Source organism: Meleagris gallopavo, chromosome 7, assembly GCF_905368555.1.
Source record: "Meleagris gallopavo chromosome 7, MGAL_WU_HG_1.1, whole genome shotgun sequence".
Taxonomy (NCBI): domain Eukaryota; kingdom Metazoa; phylum Chordata; class Aves; order Galliformes; family Phasianidae; genus Meleagris; species Meleagris gallopavo.
In genome coordinates, this window is record NC_139410.1 from 27,601,584 (window position 1) to 27,628,231 (window position 26,648).

General features: G+C 47.2%; 1 protein-coding gene across 2 annotated transcripts; it reads left to right on the top strand.

Moving 5' to 3' along the window:
- On the top strand, positions 1 to 24,365 carry LOC100549829 (TGF-beta receptor type-2-like). 2 transcript variants are annotated; one of them, XM_003207697.5, is made up of 7 exons: positions 1 to 246; positions 13,301 to 13,451; positions 16,014 to 16,216; positions 18,475 to 19,289; positions 19,463 to 19,604; positions 20,284 to 20,411; positions 23,650 to 24,365. In XM_003207697.5, exons 1-7 carry the CDS (start codon positions 195 to 197, stop codon positions 23,860 to 23,862), a joined length of 1,704 nt encoding a protein of 567 aa, XP_003207745.3. In that variant the 5' UTR covers positions 1 to 194; the 3' UTR covers positions 23,863 to 24,365. The 2 variants fall into 2 exon arrangements, with proteins under 2 accessions (XP_003207745.3, XP_031410086.2); XM_031554226.2 differs by lacking the exon at positions 1 to 246 and having other exon boundaries at positions 13,312 to 13,451; positions 18,423 to 19,289.
- Positions 24,366 to 26,648: the final 2,283 nt, after the last annotated feature.

Below are 26,648 nucleotides of genomic sequence, written 5' to 3' on the forward strand. Positions count from 1 at the left end.
TCACAAGGAGAGCTGGGCTGAGTTTGTTCATGAGCTGCAGTTCCTGGGCGGACCCCACGCACAGCTGGGTTCGCTGTGCCTAGATCCGCCTTCCCAGCCTGCAGCCTCATGAATTTGGGGCTGTGGGGTTGACATCGGAGAGGAAGAAGGATGGACGGGTCAACACCTTGAAGCCGAGCTTCTGGATCCAGAAAATGGGTTGCTGGAGGCGACTGGGTCTGCTTTCCTTGCTGCTGCTGTCCTTCTGTGAGTACAGAAATGTTTCTACTTGGGCACTGTTAAGCAGAGAGCTCGTTTAGTTTTCCTTCCTCCAGAAAAGCAGCAAATTTTTGACTTCTCCCCTGACAGCAATAAGGTGGAGGGTTGGGAATAGTGGAGAGTTTTGCAGCGATCTGATCGCAGTGCTGCTCTGATAGCATCAGCTGTGCGTTCCTCTTACAGAGAAGGGCGAGCGCTTGGCTCGGCAGAGACCACTGCGTGCTCGCCGAGAGCAGCTCCCAGATGTCAGTGTTTACAGCGCAGAAGTCTGTACGTCGGTCAGCATGACTTGGTGGAAGCTTTTACTTTATCGAGGAAGATTAAAAGCGACCAAAGTGCACCGTGAAATGATCTGGCTTCAACAGTGTCCAGATGTGGTGAAGTTTTGTCAGCCCGGGTTTATGTGCAGCATTAATCGAACTATTAAAGATGGAAAGAAGTGGGGAGGGGGAGGAGAGCTGTCCTTGCAACAACATCTGGTTCTTCGGCAAACCTTTCCAGCACTTACGTAAAGATTTCTTTGTAATGAATACCCTGTTAAGGTTTTGATAGCACTTCTTCAGGACTGCAGATAAAACCCTCCAGCAGCACTTGAAAACGTGCCCATCCGAGGTTTAAAGTCTCTTGTTTATATCCCGATGATTGTTTCATAACAAGGAGTAGATTTGTATATGAGCGAGTGTTATATACACATCTCCTAAGTATGTGTGTGTGCCGTTCTGTATATACAGCCCCAATGTATGTGTATACACACATATATCCCTATATAGTATATATTTATATATTTCCTCCCTTTTTGCAGCGAGCCCTTTTCCAGATACGGACCTGTTCCCCATGGTACAGAATTTCCAATTCAACTAAAACTGCTTTTTGCTCAAAGCAATGAAGCACTGGGGTTGTAGTGCCCATATATTTGCATCAATTGAAACAATGGGGGGCAGGGATCTGTGTCCGTGTCCACTTTCCACGGGTCCCCCTATCTACAGAAATGGGGAATGAAAGAATACAGCTGGTTGGTAATTTTCTTGTAGCAAGCACAACTCTTGCTGTGACTTCTGAAGCAGAGAGCCCCATGCAGGGGGATTTACAACATAAGGTCAGGCCAACTTTCAGAATGTTGCAGAAATACATAGCAGTCCTTACTGCAGATAATACCCTAAAGTATGGGTTGAAGTGTAGGATGCTATACTGATAACATCCTGCTAAATTAATCACGTTTGGAGCAGCACCGAAGGAATTACTAGAAGGTGTTATTTAAAGCACAGCCTTGGGTTGTTTTTGGTAAGAAAGAAGACCACTAATTATCCTTCAGAAATACCTAATTTTGGAGTTATTTAACTTATGGTTTCCTTTTTCTAAAAGGCAGGGTTTTAATCTGAAAGAAGCCAAACCAAAACATATCATGATTACTAAGTTCATTTGAAAGGTTACGTGAATGATATGATGACAGCATCTGTCTCGGTATGGGGAAAAAAAAATAAGCCAAGGCGCTCTCTCTCTGATTTCGCTCAACAATGATATATGTTTACTGGAGCTACCTCCCATCCATCGAGTATAGTGTTAATATCAACATTACAATAATTCTGTGACAGTAAAAGCACCCTGGGGGCCCACTTTGCTTTGACGTTGAGAGAGGAGGGAACAGCAAGTTCCCCAAAATGGCTGAAAATATACATTCAGTTGTTCTTCCAGCAGCAAATCCCCATAGTCACCCAGCCTCCCTGCAAAGAGCGACAGCAGTGACTTGGTGATGACACTAAAGTAGCTCCTCTTAGCATAGAGATTTAGGAATTACCATAGAGAAAATGGTTGGATGATGTTTGGTTATCCTGGAAAAGATCTCCCAGTGCCAACTGAGTGTCCTCGGAGACTTTGTTATTCTCTAAGGGATCACCCCAGAGCTGCTGAGACACAACTGTGGGCTCCACACTGGTCATCCCCAACCCTTCAATCACCAGCATAGTCATCAGTGTATCTGACTTTTTTGCTCCATATGCAATGGAAAAAAAGGCTGTAGCCTAAGAAATGGCTGAAATTTCAGCTCATGGATTTCCCTGATTCCCCTTTTCACCTCTTACCTCCAACAAATAATAAAAGGAGCATTCAGGATGGGAAAACTTTTCCTACAGTGGGGGCTCACATATTTTGCTGCCTTTAGCAGCTGGGAGCTGGGAGGTGAGATAGTCATGGTCTACAGAAAGTTCCCGGAAAGGTTCTTTCTGGCAGAGGAATTCCTCTCCCATCAGACAAAGGAGAACCAAGATTCACATACTGGAAGCTGAAAATAGGTGGTTTGGTGTTAGATCACAGCATAGCAAAGTTACTCCAGCAGGTAATTACTCAGACTCAGAACGCAGTAGGTTTTTGTTGCTCAAAGCCTTTGACAACTGCAAAACTATCTCCTAGATAGACCATCGCCCATCCAAAAGTCATAGGTTGGATATGGGGTTACTGCACTGTGCGCGCTGTAATGCTCCAGCCTTCAAATCTATAATTAGGATTTTTCCTAGGGGAACATCTGCCCAGGAATTTCAGCAAATATGTTCTCTCATGGCTTGCAGTCCTACCTCAGGATGTGGTACTGGAGGGACCTATTCTATCCTCACAGTACTATCCAATGCCATTCCCACTTCTCCATTGCCTTTTAAGTTGTCTCTGCCCAGAGCTGGCTGGGAGCACAGACCTCCTGCCTGCTCAGCTCACCCTTCTCTTCTCACCAGGCTATGGCCACACAACTCAGTGTCCCATGGCATGTATTGTAGCTGGCTCATAACCCGATGTCCAGCTTCACAGAGAGGGAAAATTACGTGTGCTGCATTGAGTCCACAGCTCCCAGCTTCTGGGTTTGATCTCTGCTTTCCTGTAACCATCTCCCATTAAAATGACGGCCCATTAACATATCCTGATGTTTTCTGCCATCTATTTCACTGCTTCCTACATGGCACCCTGATGGCTCCACAGAGAGCTGGAGGTGGTATCTCTTGTTGGATGGTGGCTCTCTGAAGCTGCATGCTCTTTCCTGCTTGCACAAATCAGTTCCTGTTTCCCCACTGAGCCTCTTTTGCTAAACACATAGACTGTATGTAATTCGTAAATCATGACTGGGAGACCCAGGACTGTCAGAGAAACATCTCTGTCTTTTGATCCATCCAACTCCTCTCTGACCTATCCCAGGCTCCTCAGACATCTCATTCAAGAAATTGGTTTCCTATTTCTGAGGTCACCAGAGCGAAAACCAGGGGCTGCGCTGTCATCAGAATGCCAGCAAGCTCCTCAGGCAGGGGAGCTGTCAGGATTGAACCGCAACAAACAACAACTCAGACAGGAACCTAGGGTCAAGTATGAATGAGTGAGAGGACGAAGGAGAGGAGGACAATGAAGGGTCACCCTCTACTTCACAGGCAGATATGTGCATATACAGAATGGGGTCAAGCAGCAGTCCAAGACTGATCCAGAGCAGTGAAGAACAGAGCCCTTCTCTCTAGCAATGGAACTGGGTGCTACCCACCATGGCAGCAGGGTTGGCTACAAGAAAGCTTCTCAAGAAACATCTTGTTTTGCTTCGACTTTGGAGCAACATATTCCCCAGTAAAGGGAAAAGCACAAGGAAAGCCCTGACGCTGTAAAACTGGAATCCTCTGCAGAGTCATGACTGGCATGAGATTCTGAGATAATGATGGATTATCCTGAATTCACCTTCACGCTTCGCCAAACCTGGTACTGCATTTTCTGCCACTGATGCAAGTTAGATAGACTCAAGAATAAGAAAACCAGCAGTTTAAATCTAAATTAAGTTTGCAGAGAAAAGTCCATTTAGAGATATAATTCCATAGAACTTAAATTAAAACACACTGTTTTCTAAAAAAGCTAAAGCCAATTTTTGCTCTTAATGCTCTTATCAATATTGGATGATTGTCATAAATGATAGAATGGCTTAAGTTGGAGAAGATCTTAAAGATCATCTAGATCATCCCTCTCTGCCATAGGCAGGACGCCAGCAACCAGATCAGGCAGCCCAAGGTCCCATCCAACGTGTCCTTGAATTTCTGCATGATCACAAAGACATTTTTGCATAATGGTGGTAAAAAGGTTCAGTCAGCTGAAGTCGTGATATTTGTTGGTCCTCTTAGAGACAGAGTCCTGAGCAGATGTGTCCCATGTATTCACTAAATAGGCAGAGAGAAATCATTGGCATTAAAACTGGTTAACAGGAAGCTTTTATTCTGAGGAAGCATTCAACTCTATTGCTTGTCTCTACAGCTTTATATTGCTCCATGAAGCTGATTTCCTTAGGTCGCGTTTTCCTCTTCCCTTAGTGATAACTCTTTGCAGTAACATGGTTTCAGACAGCTGTCACGCTGTTGCGACTTGCCATAAACTAATAAACTCTCACATGGATTGTCATGTTTTCAGGGAAGTGCCACAGCTCATCTTCCTATTAAAAAAATCTGTCCCACCAAGGAGATGAAATCAGCAGCTCCCACACACTTTGCTCTTTCCACATCTAATGCTTTGCACCATGTGCCAAGTGAAAGCCTCATGCAGGAAGAGGTCCAGTTTGCAGGGAGACAACACCAGTGATGGCTGCCTGCCTTATGGGGCAGAGCTACTTCTTCTTAGTGCTGGACCCCAACTGCGGGAAAGCACTTTCTTAGAGATCTTCAGAGAGAAACAAAGGGGTGGCTGCGAGGACGAGACCACTGTGATCCTGCCTCCAGAAAGGCTTTGTAAGGTCCATCAGAGTCATGTTTCTGTTCTCCATTTGGTTCTTTTAATGAGAGCCCATATAGGGCTGAAACACTCCTGCCAGCTGCTGGTAGCTGTCAAGCTTTTAGGAGAAGTGGGAGAGCCTGCTTATCTTGTAATCGCCTCTGCAGCCCTTGCTCCCACCAATTACGCTGCTCCAGGACATGGCCTTTCTTGGAGCTCTCGCATTGCAGTGTTTTACTTCCCATTGATAAGCCAGGAACACGCCTGACAAGAGGCAGCTGATTTATACCACAGCAAATGCTTCTCCTCTGTGGAGCAATTAGCGTATCCATCTGTGCCCTGCAACCATCCCTCTAGCTACTGCCCACATGGACTCAGGCAGGTCTGGGAACATACCTTCACCAAAGTGCTGCCCCAGGATCGTTTACAGCTGGAGTCAAGATTTAAAGGGGAAAAGCCTTTTCAACATTTCCAGTGTGCAATTTGCAGCTATCAGCAGAAACAAACTGCAATGGAGAGCTGGTGCTGGGTATCAATTTGCAGACCCCCACTAACCATTTCAACCCCCCATGCCTTGGCTGGGATTCCTGAAGCGGTCAAAGCTGGATATGTGATTCTTGCAGCAACGCTGGGGGTAGAGATACTGTCACCAGTCCCTCCTGACTTCAGCCATCCCACACCGAAGTGCTTGTGCTCGTGCAGAATGAGCAGTGGTGTCCCATCAGCCAAGGGTCTGGCTCAGCCATGGAGCACAGCTGGGACATGACAAGGGACATCTGCCTGATGTCGCTAGAGAACTCGCTGCCTGGGAGCATCTGAACACCAGCATCCAGCTTAGAAGAGACTGAATCAGCTGCTGTCTCGCTGCCTAAAGTATTTTTTCCACGCTAAATCTATCCCAAAATTAGCCCCAGCCATTGCACGAGAGCAGACAAGATCCTTTGCCATACAGAGGGAAGTGACACAGAGACATGAGCAGCAGAATTAATCATCCTCCCCCAAATAGCCTCAGGGTACAAGCATCCCCCGGGGAGCCCGGTTCCTGTTGTGTCTTTAGTATGTCAAAAGGCACTTGGTGCTGGTTGGAGGTGGTGGCAGACATTCCCACCAGGGGCATAGGGAGCAGACCAGTTTACCCACTTATGTGCTATATGAGGGACACTTTAGGAAAAGCAAGAAACATTTTTGCATCTGTATCCATGCTAGCCTTGAGTTGAAGTTCCCTCTGACAGCACAGAGCATTTCAAGACTGCAAGATCCAGCCTAAATGAGGGCAAAACTCAATGTTACACAATAATGTTAGCAGACATAAAGAACAGGCAGTGCTGGAATGTGTTGGTGGCAGTGCACTGGTGGGAAGCTATTGGCACATCTCAGCCCAGGGCTCAGCCCTGCTCCCTCAAGCACCCAGGGAACTGCAGCAATGCAAATCCAACCAACGCAAACTGGTTCATCACAGAAGTCCATCCAAAATACTCAGACCAGCTCTGGTCGAGAGTCTCTTTGTGAACTCATCAAAGTCCTTCTAACACATGGCAAATCGAATGTGTGCCAGGAATTGCATACTCCTCAGGAAGTTCATCTAAACCATCAGCAAACTATTTCCACTTAAAATAGAGCAAAGCCCAAATGTGACCCAGATAACATTTATGATACATTTACCTATTTGGATGATATCTTTAAATTGCACTTCCAGCTACCCACAGAGATCCAGGTTCCTGCAGAGCCTGTGAAGCATATACAAAGATAATTACTGGGCATAATATGAAGAGAATTATAAAAACAAACAAAAATGCTGTGCAGTACTTTTTCTTGGATTGCAGTAGTCAAAGGCAGAGAAGTGTTTGTAGCTGACTCCCAGCTCTTTCTTCTGTTGTTGGATCTGCAGTGACTTAAAACAAGCTGGGCCCAAAGCAGCTCCAGGGCTGCAATCTGGATGCCTCTGAGGATGCAGCACATGAATCCCATTCATCACTTTCAGGGGGGATGTGTTAACTCAGCCCTATGCCAACACATTGCTTCACCCTGCCAAGTCCCAGGTCAGTGGAGGCACTGGCTGCTAAAATTGTTTATGAACATTGTACTCTGTGATTTCATCTCAAAAAATCTGCTTTCCCCCTGTCCCTGAAGGCATCTTCTGTTCTGACCTGTCACCGGTGGGTAATGCTGGTGGTGTCTTTGGATGCTGGCAGCCCCCACCTCAGTCCTTTAGCCGAGCCGCCTCAGTGCAGCTTAGTTTGGGCTCAGCTGCCCAGTGGGTTACGGGGATCTGGGGTCTTCCCCAGAGCTGGCCTGGCTGATGAATTAGCTCAGGTTACATTCTATAATTCTACGATACATGCACGGCTAAATGGGCTCAGAAGTAGAAGAATACTACCAGGTATCAATGACTGCTTCAAAGACAGAGGGAAAAAATAAGCAAACAAAGCAGTGCAAGGCCATTTCACTGATCCACATTTTCTCCATCCTCACTTCAACTTCACTGTGTGCAAACCAGCATTAATGGCCTGAAGGGTGTCTGCAGCACCAACAAGAAGGGTTCCTGGAAGAGCCATGGTGTGTACACTGAGTAGTGCCTGATGGAGTCATTGCTTTTGCTTCACCTGGTGCTCAGAGTCCTTCCAAAGCTGCACAGTGTGCAGTGCCCTCCCCATTGTTTTGGATGGGGTTCTGCTGAGCTCTGTAACCACAGGTACAATTAGCAAGCAGTTTTCTTATTCAGAGGAATCCTCCCTAAAAGAGAAACATACCAGAGTAACCTATTTCAGGGGGTATCACAAAATCCAGAAAGATGCTTAAAAATAATTAAGTAAAATAACTTCGGTCTTAATTGTTCTATGCATAGAGTAAAGAGAGGATTTGCTTACACCAGCCTGTTGTGTGCTCTATGTAAATTTTCCATATCTCTTTTCTAATGGGTTGCAGCAGTGCCTGGATGCAAATTGGTGGTGAAGAGATGGGGAAATCCTCCAAGGATTGCTTTGAACGTGGAAATGAATTTCAGCTCTGCCACTTCAGAACGCTTTTTGTTTACTTTCCACTGACATGAAATCGGCAGCGATTTCATAGCATGCGGGATTGGTTAGCTGGTTACATAATGCTTAATAAATCCAAGAGAAATAATATAAAACACATCACCCAGTCTGGGAAGAGCAATGATAGCTCAGCTGTGTCACCAACCCGCCTGGCCACTGGCTTTTGGAGAAACATCTGACCAGTGCTGAGAGATGTGGGATGTGAGATGGGTGATTAGGAAAAATGATCTTGCTGTCTTTGGAAGCCTCAAAGGCAATGCTCAAGGTACAGCACTCCTTTCTCATCTCATCCCGTTCTCCCAAGCACATGCTCACACAACCAGATGCATCTGCTGCTCCAGGAAGCAGTGCAGCGTCACCTATTAGTTGTCCCCAGGATGCTCTGCAATAGCATAAGGGCCCCACAAGCAGCAGGAGGGAGATGTGACTTAGCACAGGCAGTGGCTGTGGGGATGGTGTGGAGAGGGGACATTTGGCTGAGACGTCAGCATGTCCCCAGCAAACAAGATGGAAAAAGATGCAAGCAGGGAAGCAGGGACTGCCAGATTCAACAGGAAAAGACTTGCATACTTAAAAAAGAAGTTTTTAGCCCAACATCTTGCACCTGATCCCTTCTTCCTTCTTGCCTCCCCCTGCAGGCACCTGCCTATACCTTTCTCCTTCTTATAGAATCATTAAGGTTGGAACAAACCACTAAGATGATTAAGTTCAATGCCAATCCATTCCCACCATGCCCACTGACCACATCCCTCAGTGCCATATCTCCACTGCTCTTGAACACCTTCAGGGATGGGGACTCCATCACTTCCCTGTGCAGCCTGTGCCACTCTGTCTGAGAAGAAATTCTTAATATCCAATGTGAACCTCTGCTGGTACAACTTGAGGCCATCACCTCTCATCCTACTGCTGTCACCTGGGAGAAGAGACCAAACCCCACCCCGCCACAACCTCCTTTCAGGGAGTTGTAGAGAGCCATAATGTCTCCTATGAGCCTTCTCCAGTCTGAACAACCCCAGTTCCCTCAGCTGCTTCCTGTAAGACCCTTCTCAGCTCCATTACCCTTCTCTGGACAAGCTCCAGGGCCTCAATGTCTTTCTTGTGGTGAAAAAAACATTGCTCCCCTGCCAGTGTTTCCCTGCTAACCCAGTGCCCCACTTTGCTTTGTGGCACCCCTTAGTGCTGGTGCTGCCTCTGTCCCACAGTGTGAGCAGGAAGAGGAGCAGAGCTGGGGATGCAGGGGTTAATCCCACCCGGCGCAGTGCTGAGGCCAAGTTTGTAAGTGACTCTTTGCTATTTCGAAAAGAAGCTGCCTGGAAAGGGAAAGGAAAGGGAAAAAAAGAGAGAGAGAGAGGTTTACTTTACAGCCATCGTTATTTCATCTGCACAGTTTATACAATGGAAAATAAAAGCCAGGGAACGCTAAGTCAAATCATTTCTGTTTCATTAATGGTATGGAAATGGTTTTGTTTTTATAGGGGAAAAACAAATGTGAACTTGATGTGTGTGTGTGTGAGTGCTCATGCAGCTCATCGCAAAGGGCAGAGCAGCAAAATCCAGAAATAAAAAATGACTCAGAGGCTGTAGGATCTATGAGTCAGTGGAGCTGTTGTTTTTAAACACAAGTGAGAGCACAATATGGGCGACAATCACCCGCACAGCCCTCCCAGCCCCAGCAGAGGGGTGGAAAGCAGGATCTGAGGCAGGGAGCTGGAGTTCTCCTGGAGGAGACGCTTCCTACCTGATTTCAGTGCCTCAGGCATGGCCAAGGTGAACTGGTGGTGGCCAGAGGATGGAAGATCCCAGCACTTCTGAGAGCAGATGGAGAACCACTTGCTCTGTCCTCACCCATAGGCAAAGACATAGAATCATCACAGAAACATAGGATTGGTTTGTGTCGGAAGGGACCTGTAAGATTATCTAGTTCCAACCTCTCTACTATAGGCAGGGACACATTCCTCTAGACCAGGTTGCTCAAAGCATCTGCTGACTGAAATCAAACAGAAACTGTCCCTGGGTATTTTCAAGAAAAGGCTAAACCTGGCATCGAGGGACATGGTTAGTGGGGATGGTGGAGATGGGCTGATGGTTGGACTAGTGGTGTTTTCCAACCTTACTGATGCTATGAAACCTCCCTGGCCACGTCCTCACCATGAAACATCCCCAAGTCCCAAAACAGCACGAGGTCACTTCAGCGCCACGCAGGTCACTTGCAGGAGGTACACCAGCAACATTGGAGATGGCCAAAGCAGAAGAACAGACAGCATTCGGCTGAGCTTGTCTCCCCAAAGTGAAGTTGGATCATGATGTCATTCAGGCATCTGAAAGAGATCTGAGAAGTCTTATTGTACAATCCATATCCAACTCACCTTGTAATAGCACTGTGCATTATTTACTAAACACTTCATACAAAGGGTTATTTTCATGAAGAAAAAGTAAGCGGTCGAGTAAGTTGGTTTCCAGCCTCTTTGAAGAAGGTCCAAACACACCAGAAACGTATACTGCATGTCTTTTTGGCACTGGGAAGCACTGATGTCTAATGCAATCAAAATCAACCCCTTTCTATTCACCAGCAAACATTACTGGCTCACTCCTCACTCCACGCGCCTGCTGCCAAGTACAGTATTTGTTACACGGGACGATGCAGGACCTGAGGGCAGAGCTGCTCCCTTGAACCCAGTGCTGTGCGCGCACTGCCACTGTCCACAGAGAAGCCTCACAGGGGCAAGAAGTGGGATATTGGGTCTGCTAGCTCCACTTAGTCTCCCACAGCAGGAAATCCTGGGTCCTGCTAGGCAGCTCATGCCAGACACTGCCAGAAGGTTGCACAGCCCTGTGTGTCTTCCCCTGGAAATCGGGGATGTAAGAATTGCCCTGCTGCATTCTGCCCATGACAGCTCAGGAGTGATGGGGACAAGACCTCACACAGGACAGCGAGTGAGCAGAAACAAGTGTTGTAAATAACAGGGAAGGAATTTGTTTGTTCTCATAACAATTTTATGAGTGGCTCTGTTATTGCAGAGCCGTGTCATTGGCCATGGACCACAGCCCCGTGCAAAGCCTGCTCCTGAGCTGGGAGCAGATAGAGGGCTCGTGGCTGAGCCTAGCACTCCATGCTGTGCCCACACCTCAAGTTAGCACCCAGCGACCTCTCCACATGTCCCTCAGCCTCATCCTTAAATCCAGTTTAAGGACAAAATGGAGCATAACCTGTAGCTCACACGCAGGTCACCTGAGCAGGTCCTCTTCTGGTACCTTCCAGTGCAGGAGGCAGCCCTAGCACGTCACACCAAGTGCCTTTGCTGAAGTCCATTTGGTGTTGGGTTGTCACCAAACAGCATGACAGAGAGGATTTGTGAACCAAAGCTTTTCATCCAGCCCTGCAGCAGGACAAATTCCCTGCATGTACCACTGCTTTGGCTACAAAGTTCTTCCTCTGCCCTCACAGTGAACACACCGAGCTTCCATCTCCTTGCACTCAGGCTTGCTTCTCACTATTCACCCTGCTTGGGGTCAGCGCAGGTGGTGGTATCAGCCTGCTGCTGTCACAGGGGAGGCACTTCTGGCATAGTTTTCCTTTCCTCCTTCTACTTAAAAATTGTTTAGTATTCTCCCCATAGCATCTCTGAGGTCCTGGTTATAGATACCAGAAGACTTGATCCCATTCTCATGTGCAGGAGAACAAGCCTTCCTATTGATAGGGAGCCAAGCTCCCTGGGAGCCCACCTCATCGGTGACTTCAAACCCTTTTCCCAACTGTCTTTCCACAGTAACTTTGACTAACTGTACTATTTATTGGCTCACATCACATCCTTATGGCTTCAATTTATTTTTTGAAAACGCAACCCACATTTAATTAGTTTATAGTTTGTTCCAAGTTTTGCTTATCCAGCTTTTTTTTTTTTTTTTTTTTTTTTGAAGTTTGTATTTTGATGTTTAGCATTTGCCTTGGCAACATCTGGAACCCCTTTATGGAAGCGTATTGTTACTTTTACTGCTCGTGCAGCTTTATTAAATCATCCGCGTATTAATATTGAAAGTGTTCATCTGGGTCTCATCATGGCCAAGACAAGTGATGTGGCAGCTCAGTTGTACCTACGAGCTCATGCTTCAAGGACACAATGTTCTGGAGAAACTCGCAGTGGGCTTTGTGCACTTCGTTTGAGTTTTAGTGGGAGAATTAGGAGGAGAAAAAAGAGATGTATTCCTGCTCTGACCTTTCTTGCAGATAACAGCATCGAGGGCTGAGCTAGTTTAGAACAATTTGTCTCCAAAGAGTTTTGTCTGGTTACTGCTGTATTTCTGGCTCTCATTTCCATATTTAACTCTTTCATCCTCTCTTGCTGCTTCGCTCTGCAGTGTAGCTGACTCTAAGCCTGGCACTGTGCTCCCGTGGGGCATCAATAAGTAAATATCAGCCCTGTGGGAATGAGAAAATAAAGAGCACACCCCCAATGGGTGTTGAGCAATGAGGGTGGTGCAGGCACAAGAGGAGAACACTGACCAGCAGGCATGGATGTAGCAATGGCCATCCTTGCTGTCCCACCAACAGACCTTCATGCCTCAGCAGCCCAAAATAAACCTTGGCAACAAGGGCAGCAGTTGCCAAGTTGTGTTGGGATCCCAAAATGAAAGGAACCCAGGGAAGAGCAGGAGCACTGAGCTCTGTCTCTGTGTGCCACAAAACTTGTATTTCCCAGTGCATCCATCAGCAAATACCTTTTTTTCCCCTGGGTACTTTACCAGAGGTTATAAGGGACCAGCTTAAAGCTGGGCAGACTTCCTATAGGAATGACTGCTTTTCTGCCCTGTTTGGAGTTAAAATCTCCCACACAATCCTTCTCTACCTGCAATGAAAGTTCACTGCGAGATATACAGGTGGTCCATACCTGTGCAAAGTGGCTGCTGTAATTCAGGTTCCCATCTGAGTGCTGCTGAGTCTACTTATCGAGTACATGCTAGTATGTATTTTTACGTAAGCCATTCAGTGGCTTCATTAAAAAAAAAAAAAGTCAAAAGAAAAAAGAAAAATACATCTAGCAGCCATAAAACAGGAAGTTTAAATTTAGCTGGGATTTATTCCTTAACCAAGAATAGTTCCTTTAAAAATAGAGATAACTTGCTCCCGCCTGGAGGAAGCTGCCTCCATGGGGCCAGTGCAATCTCATCAGCTCATTGCTTTGCCATCCTCTAAAACATGTTGGACTGAACAATGGGTTAGAACAAATGCATGCAGAAGGAGAGTCACTTTGAGCTGAAACTCACTGAAAGTGGCCAACTGCTGTTCCCTGTGCCCACAGCCTGCTGTGCCGGTGCACGCCGCAGCCTGAAGACCAACCTGTGCAAGTGGTGTGACTCCACGCCGCCAGCCTGTGAGCGGGAGGTGTGCTACAGCAACTGCAACCTCAACTCCTACTGCGAGGACCCCTTTGAGATCTGCGTGGCCATATGGTGAGCTGGGGATATGGGAAAAAGGGTTGGTTAGTGGGAATGTGCTATTGGGGTCCCCGTGCCATCAAAATCATTAGGGGCTTTCTCTTCCTCCTCCATTGCCTCCATTGTAATCATAACTGAGATGCAACTGAGTCTTAACTATAATTAGGAGTGGTTTATTTTCTAAATAAATTATGCGTATATGTGCCCCACACATCACCACAAGCATGCCATGTTTCCTCTGTACCCACATAAACCTGAATTTAGCTTTGCAAGCTGAGCCTGCTGCACAAAGCCAGCCGTCCTGATGCCCGAAGCTGTGATTTCCTCCTGCATCAGGATTGGAAAAGCCTGCTTCAGGTGCAGGGATGCAGAGGGAGAGTTGCTGCCCCAGAAGTCTGTCCCCACTCGGGGCATGGACATCTACACTGGTAGTAGGCTCCTGGCAACATCCCCAGGGAAAAGCCCTATTGGCTTTTGCTGGAAGTGCCTGGAAAGGAGATGTGTTCTGGCATTTCAGACCAAGCATACACCCGGATGAGTGAGCACCTCTTCCAATTTTCTGGCCTCCCATGAGCAAAACTAAAACTAAAGTGCATTTTGGGTCTACCCAAAGTGATTTTCTCCTTTTTCTCCTCTGTCCCTTCTAATTCAACTGCCAGAGTGAAATCCAGGAAGCACATATAGTTAGGCTTTATCTCAACCTGCTAATTAGTGTGAACACTGGATTGCCCGGCTTTCAGTAGACTTTTACCTCAATGTAATTACTGCATTACGGACTGGAAAAAAATAACATAAGCAGAAGACCAACAAGAAACCCAAACAAATAAACAAGGTTGCCTCTGCCCCAAATTTCTCTGTGCACAGATATGGAGAAGACCTTAAAAAAGCCCCATGAAGACCCAAAAAAAACATGGGGGGAACAAAGGACAGGGATGTTTCACCCACTCCAGCAGGAAAAGGGTGACAAATGTGGATTATTTCCCCCAGTTTTATTTCCACCATCCCAGCTAACTCAGAAAGAATTGTGAAATCTCTCTGTACCTCCATCTTCCTCTAGAAACAAGGGTCTATAATGGCACTCTGCCTAAGCAGCTGTTCCTTTGCTCCTCATTAGCTCTTAATTACTCACTGGCTCTACAGGAGATAAGCTGATCCACCTTAAGTGAAGGTCTTCTGAGCCCTGGTGCAGCTGCTGCCCCTCATGCCATGTGAATCACCCCAATTAGCTCTGCTCAAGCTCTCCTTCCCAACAGCTTGTCCCACCTCCAAGCTCTAGCTCTTTGCAGCTGCCACCACCTGCTCAGGAAGGAATATGCCCCAGTTCATGCCCAGCCATTCCTAAATGGATATCTTGATCTTGAAGGTCTTTCCCAACCTGAATGATTCTATAAACCATCCAGGCACTCACATTACTGAGGAGCTTTGCCATTTGCTCCCCAGACTTCTCCTTCACCTATCTTGGTAAGCACAAGACCATCTCCCACCCCACAGTCTTGCCTCTATAATCTCTTTCCTCCACCTATTAGTCCAGCTAGTGATGGGAGAGAGCAACCCCCAACAGGAGGACATTTATCTCCCTGCATTATCTTACTTTTCTCAAAATTAACTCCTTTCACAAGGACCATACCCCACAGTATAAAATAAAATCTGTCTACCAACAGGACTAGCCATAAGGCGAGCAATGCATTTTAATGTGCTCCTTCTCCACCCAGCTGGTTCTTATCTCATTCACATTGTGTTCATGCTGCAATTGGCCGTGGATGCTGGTGGTGCTCCATGAGCTTCACCTGTGGGTTTGGAGGCAGATACGTTTCACCATGTTCCAACACAGCCATGGCCTCACCATTGTCCAGGAACTGTATCAACCTCACATTACTATTTTGAAGTGCTAAATGTCAGAATATCCCTGGAGGTGTTCAAGGCCAGGTTGGATGGGGCCCGGGCAGGCTGGTCTAGTATTAGGGGTGGAAATTGGTGGCCCTGCCTGTAGCGAGGGTGTTGGAGATTCATGATCCTTGAGGTCCCTTCCAACCTGGGCCATTCTGCGATTCTGTGAAATAGTCCCCACTGGTGACCCAAGGGCTCTTTTCCCTCAGGTGGACACAAGCAGTCATGTAAAGATGTGCAAGCACCAGCAATTAGCCCAGGGCAAAGGATGGGGCCAACCAGCTCTGCCAACACATGTGCTGAGAGGAGAAGGATGGAGAGGCCTGGCACTGGGAAAAGAGGGATTTTACTCAAATCCTGTGCTCAGCGTCAGGGCTGGCCCTACCTGACCCAACAAACTTGCGAATTATCTGTGCAAAACAATGGAGTGCCTGGCTCAAGTCCCACTATTGGCGTGCTCTAGAAATTTCTCTTTCACCATCTGGAACAGAGAAATGGATTAAATAAATCCTCTCGAAAGTATATATAATGAGAATTACATTAGAGCCACCACTAACACGTCCTCCCATATACAGCACAGAACTGATGATCAGCAGAAGGTTCAGACGACATGCAGGTGACAATGGGCTGGTGGCTGTGGGTGGCTCTGCCACTAATCTAATGCTTTGTTGGTTCATTTGGCCCCTGTAGGAGACAGGACAACGACAGCATCAGGATCAGCACACTCTGCCACAACCCCCACCGCCCCATAGAGAACCTCATGGTCCCCAACTACAACACCTCACGCTGCATCATGACCCACCAGCCCAGCGATGATGGTATCATCTACATCTGTGGCTGTGTGGATGAGCAGGAGTGCAACGATAAGCTTATCTTTGAAAATCATACTAATGGTGAGTATCTTTGCTGATGTTATTTGAAGTGAGAAGGAGCGCTGAATGCTAATGATAAACAAGTTGCATGCTGGGAGCCATGCAGTTTTACATTTCCAAGAAAATGGGCACACACACAATGTCTGTTTTGATATCCTGTATGAGGTAGGTAATGTTTGTACCCCATTACTGCTGCCCTGAGCCCATTAGTTTTCCAGTGGCTCACCCTTCCCTCCCAGAAATGCCTCCTGAGAACATCAGGAGATGGAAAATCCACCGTATCCTTTAGTAGGCTGCACCCTTTGGCATGGGGTGAATCAAGGCACTCAAAAGCTGATGTAACCCTGAACAAGTCTAGGCTCCAAGGGCTTCAAAAAAAAAAAATCACACCACACATCCCAAACCAGCAGACCAGGGGAACACCTGGTGCCCCACACAGCAGCTGGTGGTGCTGGGAACACTCTCCTAATGCAGCATTTCCCTGCAGATGGCTGCAGGTCCAACTGGAGCTGTGAATCCACTCCCACTAAAAGGCAGCTTGTGTCTGTTCATACGCTTTGGAAAAGCTGCTAACTGGACCCTGAACCTCTTGGGACCTTGTCCAAACCTCTGTAGCTCTGAATGGACCATGTCTGTCCCAGTGCCCATCAGGCATCTGATCCGTATCAGTGGTGAAGCAAAACCCCTCTAATTCTCTGTAATTCATGAAACGCTGAAAGTGAGGCTAAGTATAACCTTAGCAAGCCATCAGCACAGCTTCTTGCACAATGCTAGGAAAAAAAAAATCATATAAAATGCAAATTCTTAGAACAAACAAGCCACTTTTAATGGAAGCGAATGATGCTAAATTTGGCAGTTCTTTGCTGCTTGCTGAGCCAAACATAACAGGTACACACGCTTCTAGAGAAAGATAGTCTAATCCCAAAGCTGGTGCCAGCATATATAATTTCACACCAAAACAACCCATTGGCTCATTGGAAATGCCACCCCCAGCCAAGACTTTCACAAACAGCCTCCATGTGCCAACCAGCATGCAAAACACCAAAAGCCAGAGCTGGGCAATGCGTGGGCCCTGTGGTTGTTTGCAGGAAAGACAGAGAGAAGCTGCTGCTCTAGGAAGCGGGGACAGGAGCTGTGCTGCAGTCCTCCATGGCATCAGGAAGGGGCATCCTCAGGAAGGAATCTGCAGCAATTACTGCTTTCAGGACTTGTGCACACAACGCCTTTAAAAGTCTATTCTCTCGCTTCAGAGTTTCAGAGATGGGATCTGAAGCATCAGGAAAAGCCATTAAAGCAGTAGGTGATATCCAGGCCTCGCACTTTCCAAAATAAACATATTCCTGAGTTAGTTATTGATTTATATCAGTTTAGGTTGATCTTGTGGTTTGAACCTGATGCCTATTTTAGAAACGCTTTCACAGCCTCGCAGAAATTAGCTGCAGCACGTTTTTTGAAATTTGCCAAGGAAAATAGCAAAATGCTCTGTTTTTCCAGAACCTGAATTATGATCTGCACATACTGAGGTCAAGCAGCAAGAGTTTTGCTTATGGAATGATTCTTATCCCTCTTCCCCTGGGTTATTATACTTGGCAGGAAAACCTCTGAGTAAGATTTTACTTGAATATCTCTACTGAAGTCAGCATGTTTATTCCAGGAATCGCGAACATCAAAGCATCACACAATTACACGTTGCGCAAGGGTTAGGGTTTTGTTCCCCCCTCTGATGATCTGAAGGCAGACGGGCTTAAAAGCCATGAAACAACAGGGAGCTGCCTAGGCAGTGCCAGTGCTGCACTGCGATGATAAGTGATGGGTTGATGATTTGACTAGATGATCTTAGGGGTCTTTTTCAACCTTAACCATTCTGAGACGCTCAGACAGCGCTGAAGCAATGCTCCTTTATGGCACCATCTCTCACGGTTTTCTGTGCCACCCCCACGGGCAGGAGGGCCCAGTTCCCACACACACGCCAGCAACTTGATGGCACTATGGCCGCACCGAGGCGCAGGCCGCAGCCTCGTGTGCAGGGCTGGCCTCCTGCACCTCCACTTGACAAACGGGCCCTAACTCCAGGATTCAAATGAATGGCTGTCTAATAATTGCATACATCTGGGTTCTTACTCTTTGCTCAGATGGGATTTGTGTGCAGCCTGCATTACCGCCCTGTGAACGGCTGTGCCTTATTAACCACCCTGCATATTTTCCTCCTACGCGCGATCAAAACAAGATGTCGTGGGCCCCTCAAGGCAGCTCCTTCCTCCGTGCTTCCCTCCCCACAGGCTACTCCATGCTGCAGAGCAAGGAGGTCATCCCGGTGGCTGCCATCAGCCTCCTGCCGCCGCTGCTGGTGGTGGTGATGATCACCGTCATCTTCTACCTCTGCCGCACACAGAAGCAACGCAAGAGAGCCAAGAGCTGGGTTGGGAAGCAGGGGCAGGGTCCAGCACTGCAGGAGCCAGGCAGGGCTGCTGAACGGGACGAGAAGCTGTCCGTGCTGATGGATGATGGCCCGGCCACCATGAACCCCACCTGCGCCAACAGCCTCAACCACAACACCGAGCTGCTGCCCATTGAGCTGGATGAGATGGTGGGCAAGGGGCAATTTGCGGAGGTGTGGAGGGCTAAGCTGAACCACAGCAGCTCAGGGCAGTATGAGACAGTGGCAGTGAAGATCTTCCCCTGTGAGGAGTATTCTTCCTGGAAGAACGAGAGCCAGATCTTCACGGATGCCAGCCTCAAGCATGACAGTGTTCTGCAGTTCCTCACGGCTGAGGACAGGGGCTCAGGGCCACGCAGGGAATACTGGCTCATCACTGCCTACCACAGCAGGGGCAACCTCAAGGACTATCTCTCCAGACACATCCTGAGTTGGATGGACCTGCAAAAAATGGCAGGGTCACTGGTGAACGGGGTGGCCCATCTTCACAGTGATTACACAGCCTGTGGCCGGCCGAAAATCCCCATTGCTCACAGGGACATCAAAAGCACCAACATCCTGGTGAAGAACGAGCAGGAGTGTGTGATCTGTGACTTCGGCATTGCCATACGCCTTGACCCCTCACTGACGGCAGATGACTTTGCTAACAGCGGGCAGGTGAGTATGAACCTCAGCACCCCTTGGACAGGCATGCATGCCATCAAATGCATGACCCTGGGTGGGAGATGTGGCCTTTACAAATAGGGCTGTCTCCACACCACGCCATCCAGAGCATAAGACCTCACCCATATGCTCCCCAGCCCCTGCTAACCTCTCTTCTTTGCAAACAGGTGGGCACTGCCAGGTACATGGCCCCAGAGGTCCTGGAGTCCAGGGTGAACCTGGAAGATCTGGAGTCTTTCAAGCAGATGGACGTCTATTCCATGGCCCTCGTTCTGTGGGAAATGGCCTCCAGATGTGAAGTGGTGGGAGGTAGGAATGTCACACCCAGGCTTGTCTTGCTCCTCTTAGGTTCCTTTCCTCTATGTACAGGCACCTTCATCCACTCATGTCTCTGGTGGTGTCAATGCTCCAACCTAATGCTGGGTGTTCCATCGCAGGACCTGGATTTAGGTGGCTGCTGAGAGCTAGTGACAGATCTCACCTAGGGCCCACCTCTGCCCAGCCACCCACCTAGGGGGCTGGCACGGTGGCTGAGGAGCAGCAGAGGTGATCACATCATCTTTGGCTGCAGATGGAGAAAGCCGTATCAGTGTGGATGGCTGAGGGAGGTCTCCAGGACAAAGCAGGATGTCGACTCAGGGCCTGGCATTTCCTGGTATCACAGTGGTTCCGCACATTGGTTTTAACCCAGCCACAACACTGAAACCATCCAACTCCGAGCACTGGTCACAGAGATGGGAGCAGACATATTGGGGTTCTTTTCAGTATACATCCTTGGTTCAGGGAAGAGGTTGGGCAGTCCATCCATCTCATCTCTGAAAATAATATTTACAAGAAAATCTGGTGCTACACTTCTGCATTCAAATTCTAAACTATTTCCAGATCTGTTTATTTATGCAGACTCATAAAAACAAATTTCTTCCCACCCAATAGGCCACACCAAAGCACTGCAGTGAGAAAATGATCATATAATACTGCTTCTTTGCAGAGGTAAAGAATTACGAGCTGCCTTTTGGGTCAAAAGTGCAAGAGCAACCCTGTGTGGACACCATGAGAGACATTGTGCTGCATGGCAGAGGGCGGCCCGAGATCCCTAGCAGCTGGCTGGTGCACCAGGTAAGCCAGGAGCAGCTGGCTCAGAGGCAAACCATCCTGTCCTTCTCTACTGACCCATCCTGAAGATTACTATATCTGCAATCAAATCAGTGTGGCTGGCTGAGCTCAGATAAGCTCGCCTAAATCCACTTCTCCGGTATGGAAAAGCCAACAGCCAGGGGTACTGCAGAATTCACAGCTGGTGAATCAATGGCCAAGAGCAGAAGTTATGAATGCCAAGTAATGACATTTGGTTATGTTGTGGATGCTGAAGCACAGCCAAATGGAGCATCCAGGCTTCTGCCTACTTGGTCAAGGAGTTTAAAGTTTAGAGGTCATCCTGAACCTCATACATAGTAGAAAGGACTTCCACTTGTACAAGGAAAGGGGAAGACAGGCAGCACTTCCCTCAAGTGAAACAGCCTGAAAACACACATAAAGCTGACAGCAGGGAAACTGCTGGGTTAAGTCTTCCCAAGGGAAAACCTTTCACCATCTTTTAAATCAGGAGGCCTGAGAGCACAGCATTTTAGTATGGAAAGCATAGCCCAGCATGCTAGAATAGACGCATTTCAGCAGTAATGAGGTATGCTGTTCTAGAATCCATAAACACTCCCAGAACAACCAACTCCAAAAACACTGCACCCAAATGGCCTTCTCTTCCCCAATACTTTCATTCATGAATTGAGGACACAAGGGACTGAGCACAGTTTTCAGATCTCACCTGAAGTGGTGCTTCTTAAATTTCACCTTGCCTTGGTGAAAATCACCATACAATCATCACCATTTCAGCTTCCCCCCAAAAAGCTGAAACAGAGTCTGTGGGCTCACAGAGCCCTGCAGTGCTCAGGCATTCATCATTGCAGGTCATTTTGTACCACCTATCCATAAAATACACTTTTTCCTTCCATCACACAAAACACAAACCCAGAATTTTCAGAAGAGATACAGTAAACAACAACAAATTACTGTGGTTTCTGTTGGCCCATCAGCGAGTTTATCAGCGAGCTCATTGGGTTCGCCCTGCCTTCTTCCTTTGCGTAGTAAAACACAGAACTTAAATCAGCACGGCTGCATGCTTGAAGCAGTTGAGTATTTATCTCAGATGTTCACCTCTCGGGTCTCTGATAAACTTCGAAACCACAGGAAAAAAGTACAGAGGTTGGGCTGTCAGAAGTCACACTCTAATTGAGCCTAACCATAGCTGTGCTGTGTGCTGGGCTGACGTGCTGACTGCAGTTACTGCTGAGAAATAGCACTGCTGCCACAGCTGGGCTGGCCTAGCACACACAGACAGAGCGAGGTTTATAAAGGTAGCAGCTTTTATAAGACCTGATACTCACTGGGGATGAAGAACAAAAAAAGTCATGTTGTGTTCCTGAAAGTTTGACTAATATCAGTCAGAAGCAGCTCACCACAAACCCGGCTTTACATGGTTTCCCCAGGCTGCAGCATAGGGCAGCACCATCTGCTGGGAGGCAGCAGAAGTCTTCCAGGAGCTGCTGTTTGGAGGACGTGCTGGGTGATACCAAGATGAGGGGCCCGAAGGGAAGCACCGGCAGCTGTTGGTAGCTCTGCTCCCGCTGTGGGGTTGGAACGAGATGATCTCCGAGGTCTCTTCTGACTCAAGCCATTCTGTGATTCTCTGTTCCCATCAAAGCAAACCCAGGGGATGCACAGCTCCAAATGCTACTTCGGCAGGGCTCCCTCTCAATGAAGTGAGGACCAAAGCAGTGAGCCCTGGTTTAGGGTTGCCAGCTGACATCGTTGGGGTGACAGCATTAAATCCCCAACAGCTGACTTACCCAGAGCATTGCACATCAGTAGCCCCAACACAAGAGTCTGCCAACTGCAAAACAAAGCCAATTAAGACTTTTGTCCCCAAAGCGACCCAATTAACTCTTAAATGCCCATGCTCCCACCTCACTTTACCCCCTACTATTAAGAAAAGTGGGGTTTTCTCAGTGAAGTAAATACCTAAAGGTGGTTCATTCCCACTCGTACTGGCACAACTGAAGGCTGGTGCAGGGCAGGAAGAGCAGCAGGAGCTGAACTCAGCACTGCTGCTAAAAACACACTTGTAGAACTGTAGCTGGATGCAGCATTGAGCATCCCCTGGAAATCAGGGTTACCAAGCACAAACCCTGCTTTGCAAGCATAACAAGGAGCATCACATGTACAAAGCAAACTGCAGATAAACATGAAGATTGCAGAGTAGAGTAAGCACAGAAAGGTCTAACAACTAAAGAATACAACAACTCTGTTTGAGAAAACTTTGGTTAAACAAGCTCATTTTTGGATGCTAGGTAATGAGCCTCAAATCCTTCCAGCTGGGCTAACAGACAAGTGCTGTCAGGAGCACTGAAACGCGCCCTCTGTCAGTTCTACTGCACGCTCCCATTCTCTTTTATCCGTGTCCATTGTGGAAGGCTTTGTCCAATGAGCCTCTGAGCAGTACAGCGAGGTCAGGGGAAGGGCCAGCAGGGCAGGTGACAGCATGGCACACCGCTGTAGGATTCACGCTGTTCTTTCACCTTCATCTTTTTGGGTTCTCAATTGTAAGCTGAAATGCACAAAACCATGGAAAAAAAACCACAAAGCTTTATTTAGAATAATGATTTTTCCACTGTGTCGCAACTTCTATTGTCAGTGATGAAAAAAGCACATTATAGGAATTACAGAGTCAAAGGAAGGTTCAACGTAGCTGCTGCTGCTACTGCTAGCTTCAAAGGGGGAAAACACCAGTGCAATACTTCTGCCCTGAGCCTAAAATATTGGGACTCTATTTGTGTGATTTTCTGAAGAGAGACATTACTGGGGGTTCTAACCATTGTAGTCTCGAGGAACGGAGTGTTTTGAAGCATGCTGAAGAGCACCCAATCCCACATAAGACATGATTTTATGGTGAGAAACTACTCAATGCAGTGCTGAACTACTTGGTGTGGTTTCCCCTTTAAAGCCATGTTAAGAAGTTTAATTCCAAACTTACCTTCAAGGTGCCCCTACCCAACCCTCTATGCGTGGGGGACACTCAGAGCCGGGCTCAGCTCCCAGTGCTGCATCTCAACGGCCAAGGGTGAGGAGATGGGGACACGTTATGCCCTATCTCAACACACAAACATTGCCACGTACCATAACCTACCTTCTGCATTTCTGCAGGAAGCTGTCCAAAGCCCAGCAAAGCATAAAAGCTTTAGATCAGCTTCTCGCTCCTCTTCTCCCTGCCTTCAGCTCCTAACACCAACCCTTCTGACCGCAGGGGATGCGCTTCCTGTGTGACACCATCACGGAGTGCTGGGACCACGACCCCGAGGCCCGCCTCACCGCACACTGCGTGGCCGAGCGCTTCAACCTGATGGCGCAGATGGATTGCGACGACATCCTCAACAACAACACGGACAACGAGGTCGGCAAAACAGCCTCTGCGGGAGGGGAGCAGCAGGACAATGATGGGAGCAGGAGCATGCCGTGATGCAGCAGCAGGAAGCCTCAGCACGAGAGTCCCAGGAAAGGAACTACGATCTAGTGCATAACTTATTTATTACATCTGTTTCCTCCCAGCGATGAGCTGAACTGTGGAATCAATACTTTTTTTTTTTTTTTTTTTTAGTGCAACACTATATATGAACTGATTTTGTACTTACTTTAAGTGTATAATGGTGCAAAGCATTTCTTTTATTATTTTTTAAAACAATAACATTTAATCTTTCATTAGTAAGTACGTGAACTCAATGCCCATCTTTGGAAGTCCTTCCAGGCTGTCATCAGGAGCTTCTCTCCTAACTGCTCACTCTGCACAGCTCACACATTTTTTGAAAGGCCCTCACATATACGCAGCCCAAAAAGAAACCCCAAAAAAAGATGAGGTAGCAGCCTGAGATGTTACAGGTTGCAGTGGAACAAAGAGCATGGAAGTTACTCAGGTGAAATTTCTTCAACAGTTAAAAAAAAAAAAAAAAAAAAAAAAAACCAAAACCAAGTGACCAATACAGGCACTGCTGCTCCAGAGATCTCCTGCTGCTCTAAGAGATCTCCACTCAGCGTTGGCAAACTCTACCTACCAGCACACCTCCCACACCCCTGCCACCAATCTAGTTCCCAGCCACCCCCAACCAGATCTTACCACACTAACAGTGCCAACACAAGCACGTTGGCCAATTCTTCCTGCGGTTACTTCCCCTCCTCCACAGCATTACTCAACTTGAAGAAACACGATCAGACAGAGTAAGGACCTTTACTCCCCATAACTCCCAGACCGAGCCAGGCAGCCTCTGCAGTAGAAAGGCAATTAACTGAATGAGAAAGGTAAGTCACACCACACCAAACCACAGCGTTGTGCAAATCTTAATCCTTCCACTCTTGTAAGCAAAGGTAATAAAACCTCTCGCTGTACCAAGTCGTCCTGCAAGCCCATACCTGATGTGCACCTACACAGAGGTTCTTTCAGGATAGCGTGAAAGAGGAATGCTTTGCTTGCCAGCACAGCACGCCTGGCTGCTCCTTTCTATCACCTTACAGTGCTCAAGTGAGCCCCTTCCCTCAAAGCACACCTCCAGTTTGTCATAACTATACTCTTTTCCACGTCAGTCTCATTTAACACATTAGTGACTGTCCTCTGTATGCCCAGAAGGAACAGGAGGCACTAGGCAGCTTTTCTCACACCAAACTCCCTCTAAGCTGTCAAACCCTTCTTTCCTGTACCATCCAGTGCAGTTTCCTCACTGTATTTGCATCAAGTTGTTTGGACATAGCAACAATGTATATATTTAATACCTCTTCCCAATTCAGTTTGAGAGGCTTCATAAGTCTCTGTCTGGCCTTCCAGAGGTGACCGGGACACAGAGAAGAATCAACCTGGATGCAAACTGGAAGTTGAAGGCTGCTCCTTCACTTCTGAAGGCTGAAATGGAAATCCTCCTTAGAAGCAAGCCTTCCTCTAGACTTGACAGTTTCCACTGCAGATATTCTTCTCAAAAGAATGCTTTCAGGCATAGAGAGGGGAACAGACTGAGAAGCTTCTCTAAAAATAAACTCTAGTCTCCAATTTATGTATTCATCTTTTCCCCATGCAAACCAAGTCAACAGTCACACATTTTGGATCATACAGTTGAACGCACACATTAAATAGAAGCGATGCATCATGCTACCCCCAAAGAGGGCTCTAAGATCTGCTCAGAGAGCCCTAAAATTACCAAGGAGGAGCAAGAACTTTGCTCAACTTCACTGGAGCTGAATCAAGCCATAAAGAAAGGAACACAAGGCTAAACCCTACGTTTTGCCATGCTCCTCATTTAACTCACTGTGGTTCTACAAAGTACCTACACAGGAAGCAGCATCTCTTTCCCCTCCACTCCAGAAGGTACAAGATGGAAACAACAGCAGTTACGCAAGAGAATCAAATCTGGTCAGTGTTAAAAATACACATTAGTCTGCTGAGTACTTGCAGCTCTTAGGAAAAAATAAAATAAAAAAAAAAAATCACAAATGTCAAAACTTGAGTTGGATATTCAGTAGCTAGAATTAAGCTATTTTTCAATTCCATCCTTTGTTTCCAGAATAAACTAGAAAATTGCATCATTATTAAATCCACATCACGAAGTCATTCCAGTTCTTGTGATCATCTGAGCAAAGGAAGACTTTATTTTCCTAGCAGCATCCCCACGTTAAAAGGAATCGTCTCATATTTTAAGACTACTTCAGGGTTGGTCTATTTTTACATGACAAAATTAGTAACAGCTTTCTCAGCATGAAACCGCAGGCACACCAGATGAGAGTGGAAGAGAAATAACTTGGCTGATATTATACAAAGAACACAAATTGGTTTAGGGTGAACATGGGAGCTTTTCAGCCATCACTTTGACAAACTCCCCAGTCAAAGTTTCAAGCAGAGCTCAGCAGCTGAGTCATAGGTCTGTATTCTAATACAGACAAGTTTATCAGCTGAGTGTAATCCAGGGAAGTAAGTCTAGTCAATGTAGCAGTGATCACAGCAGGAACCAGCTGGACCTGGCACCACCCTTGCTGTTTATTTAAGGGGTATCTGCTATACGACAGAGAGAAAACAACCAGGAAACACGGAGTGTTGTCAATTTATTTTTTTTCCTCTACCACCCCCAGCTTGGTGCAGATACCAAAGAACTCCTGAGCTGAGGAAGCTAACACATTGCCACCGTGATTCCTGCCCCAAATACTCCAACTGCCCAAGGAGCACAGCCCAGATGGGCTGCAGACCCAGAGACAAGAAAAAGCTAGACCCAC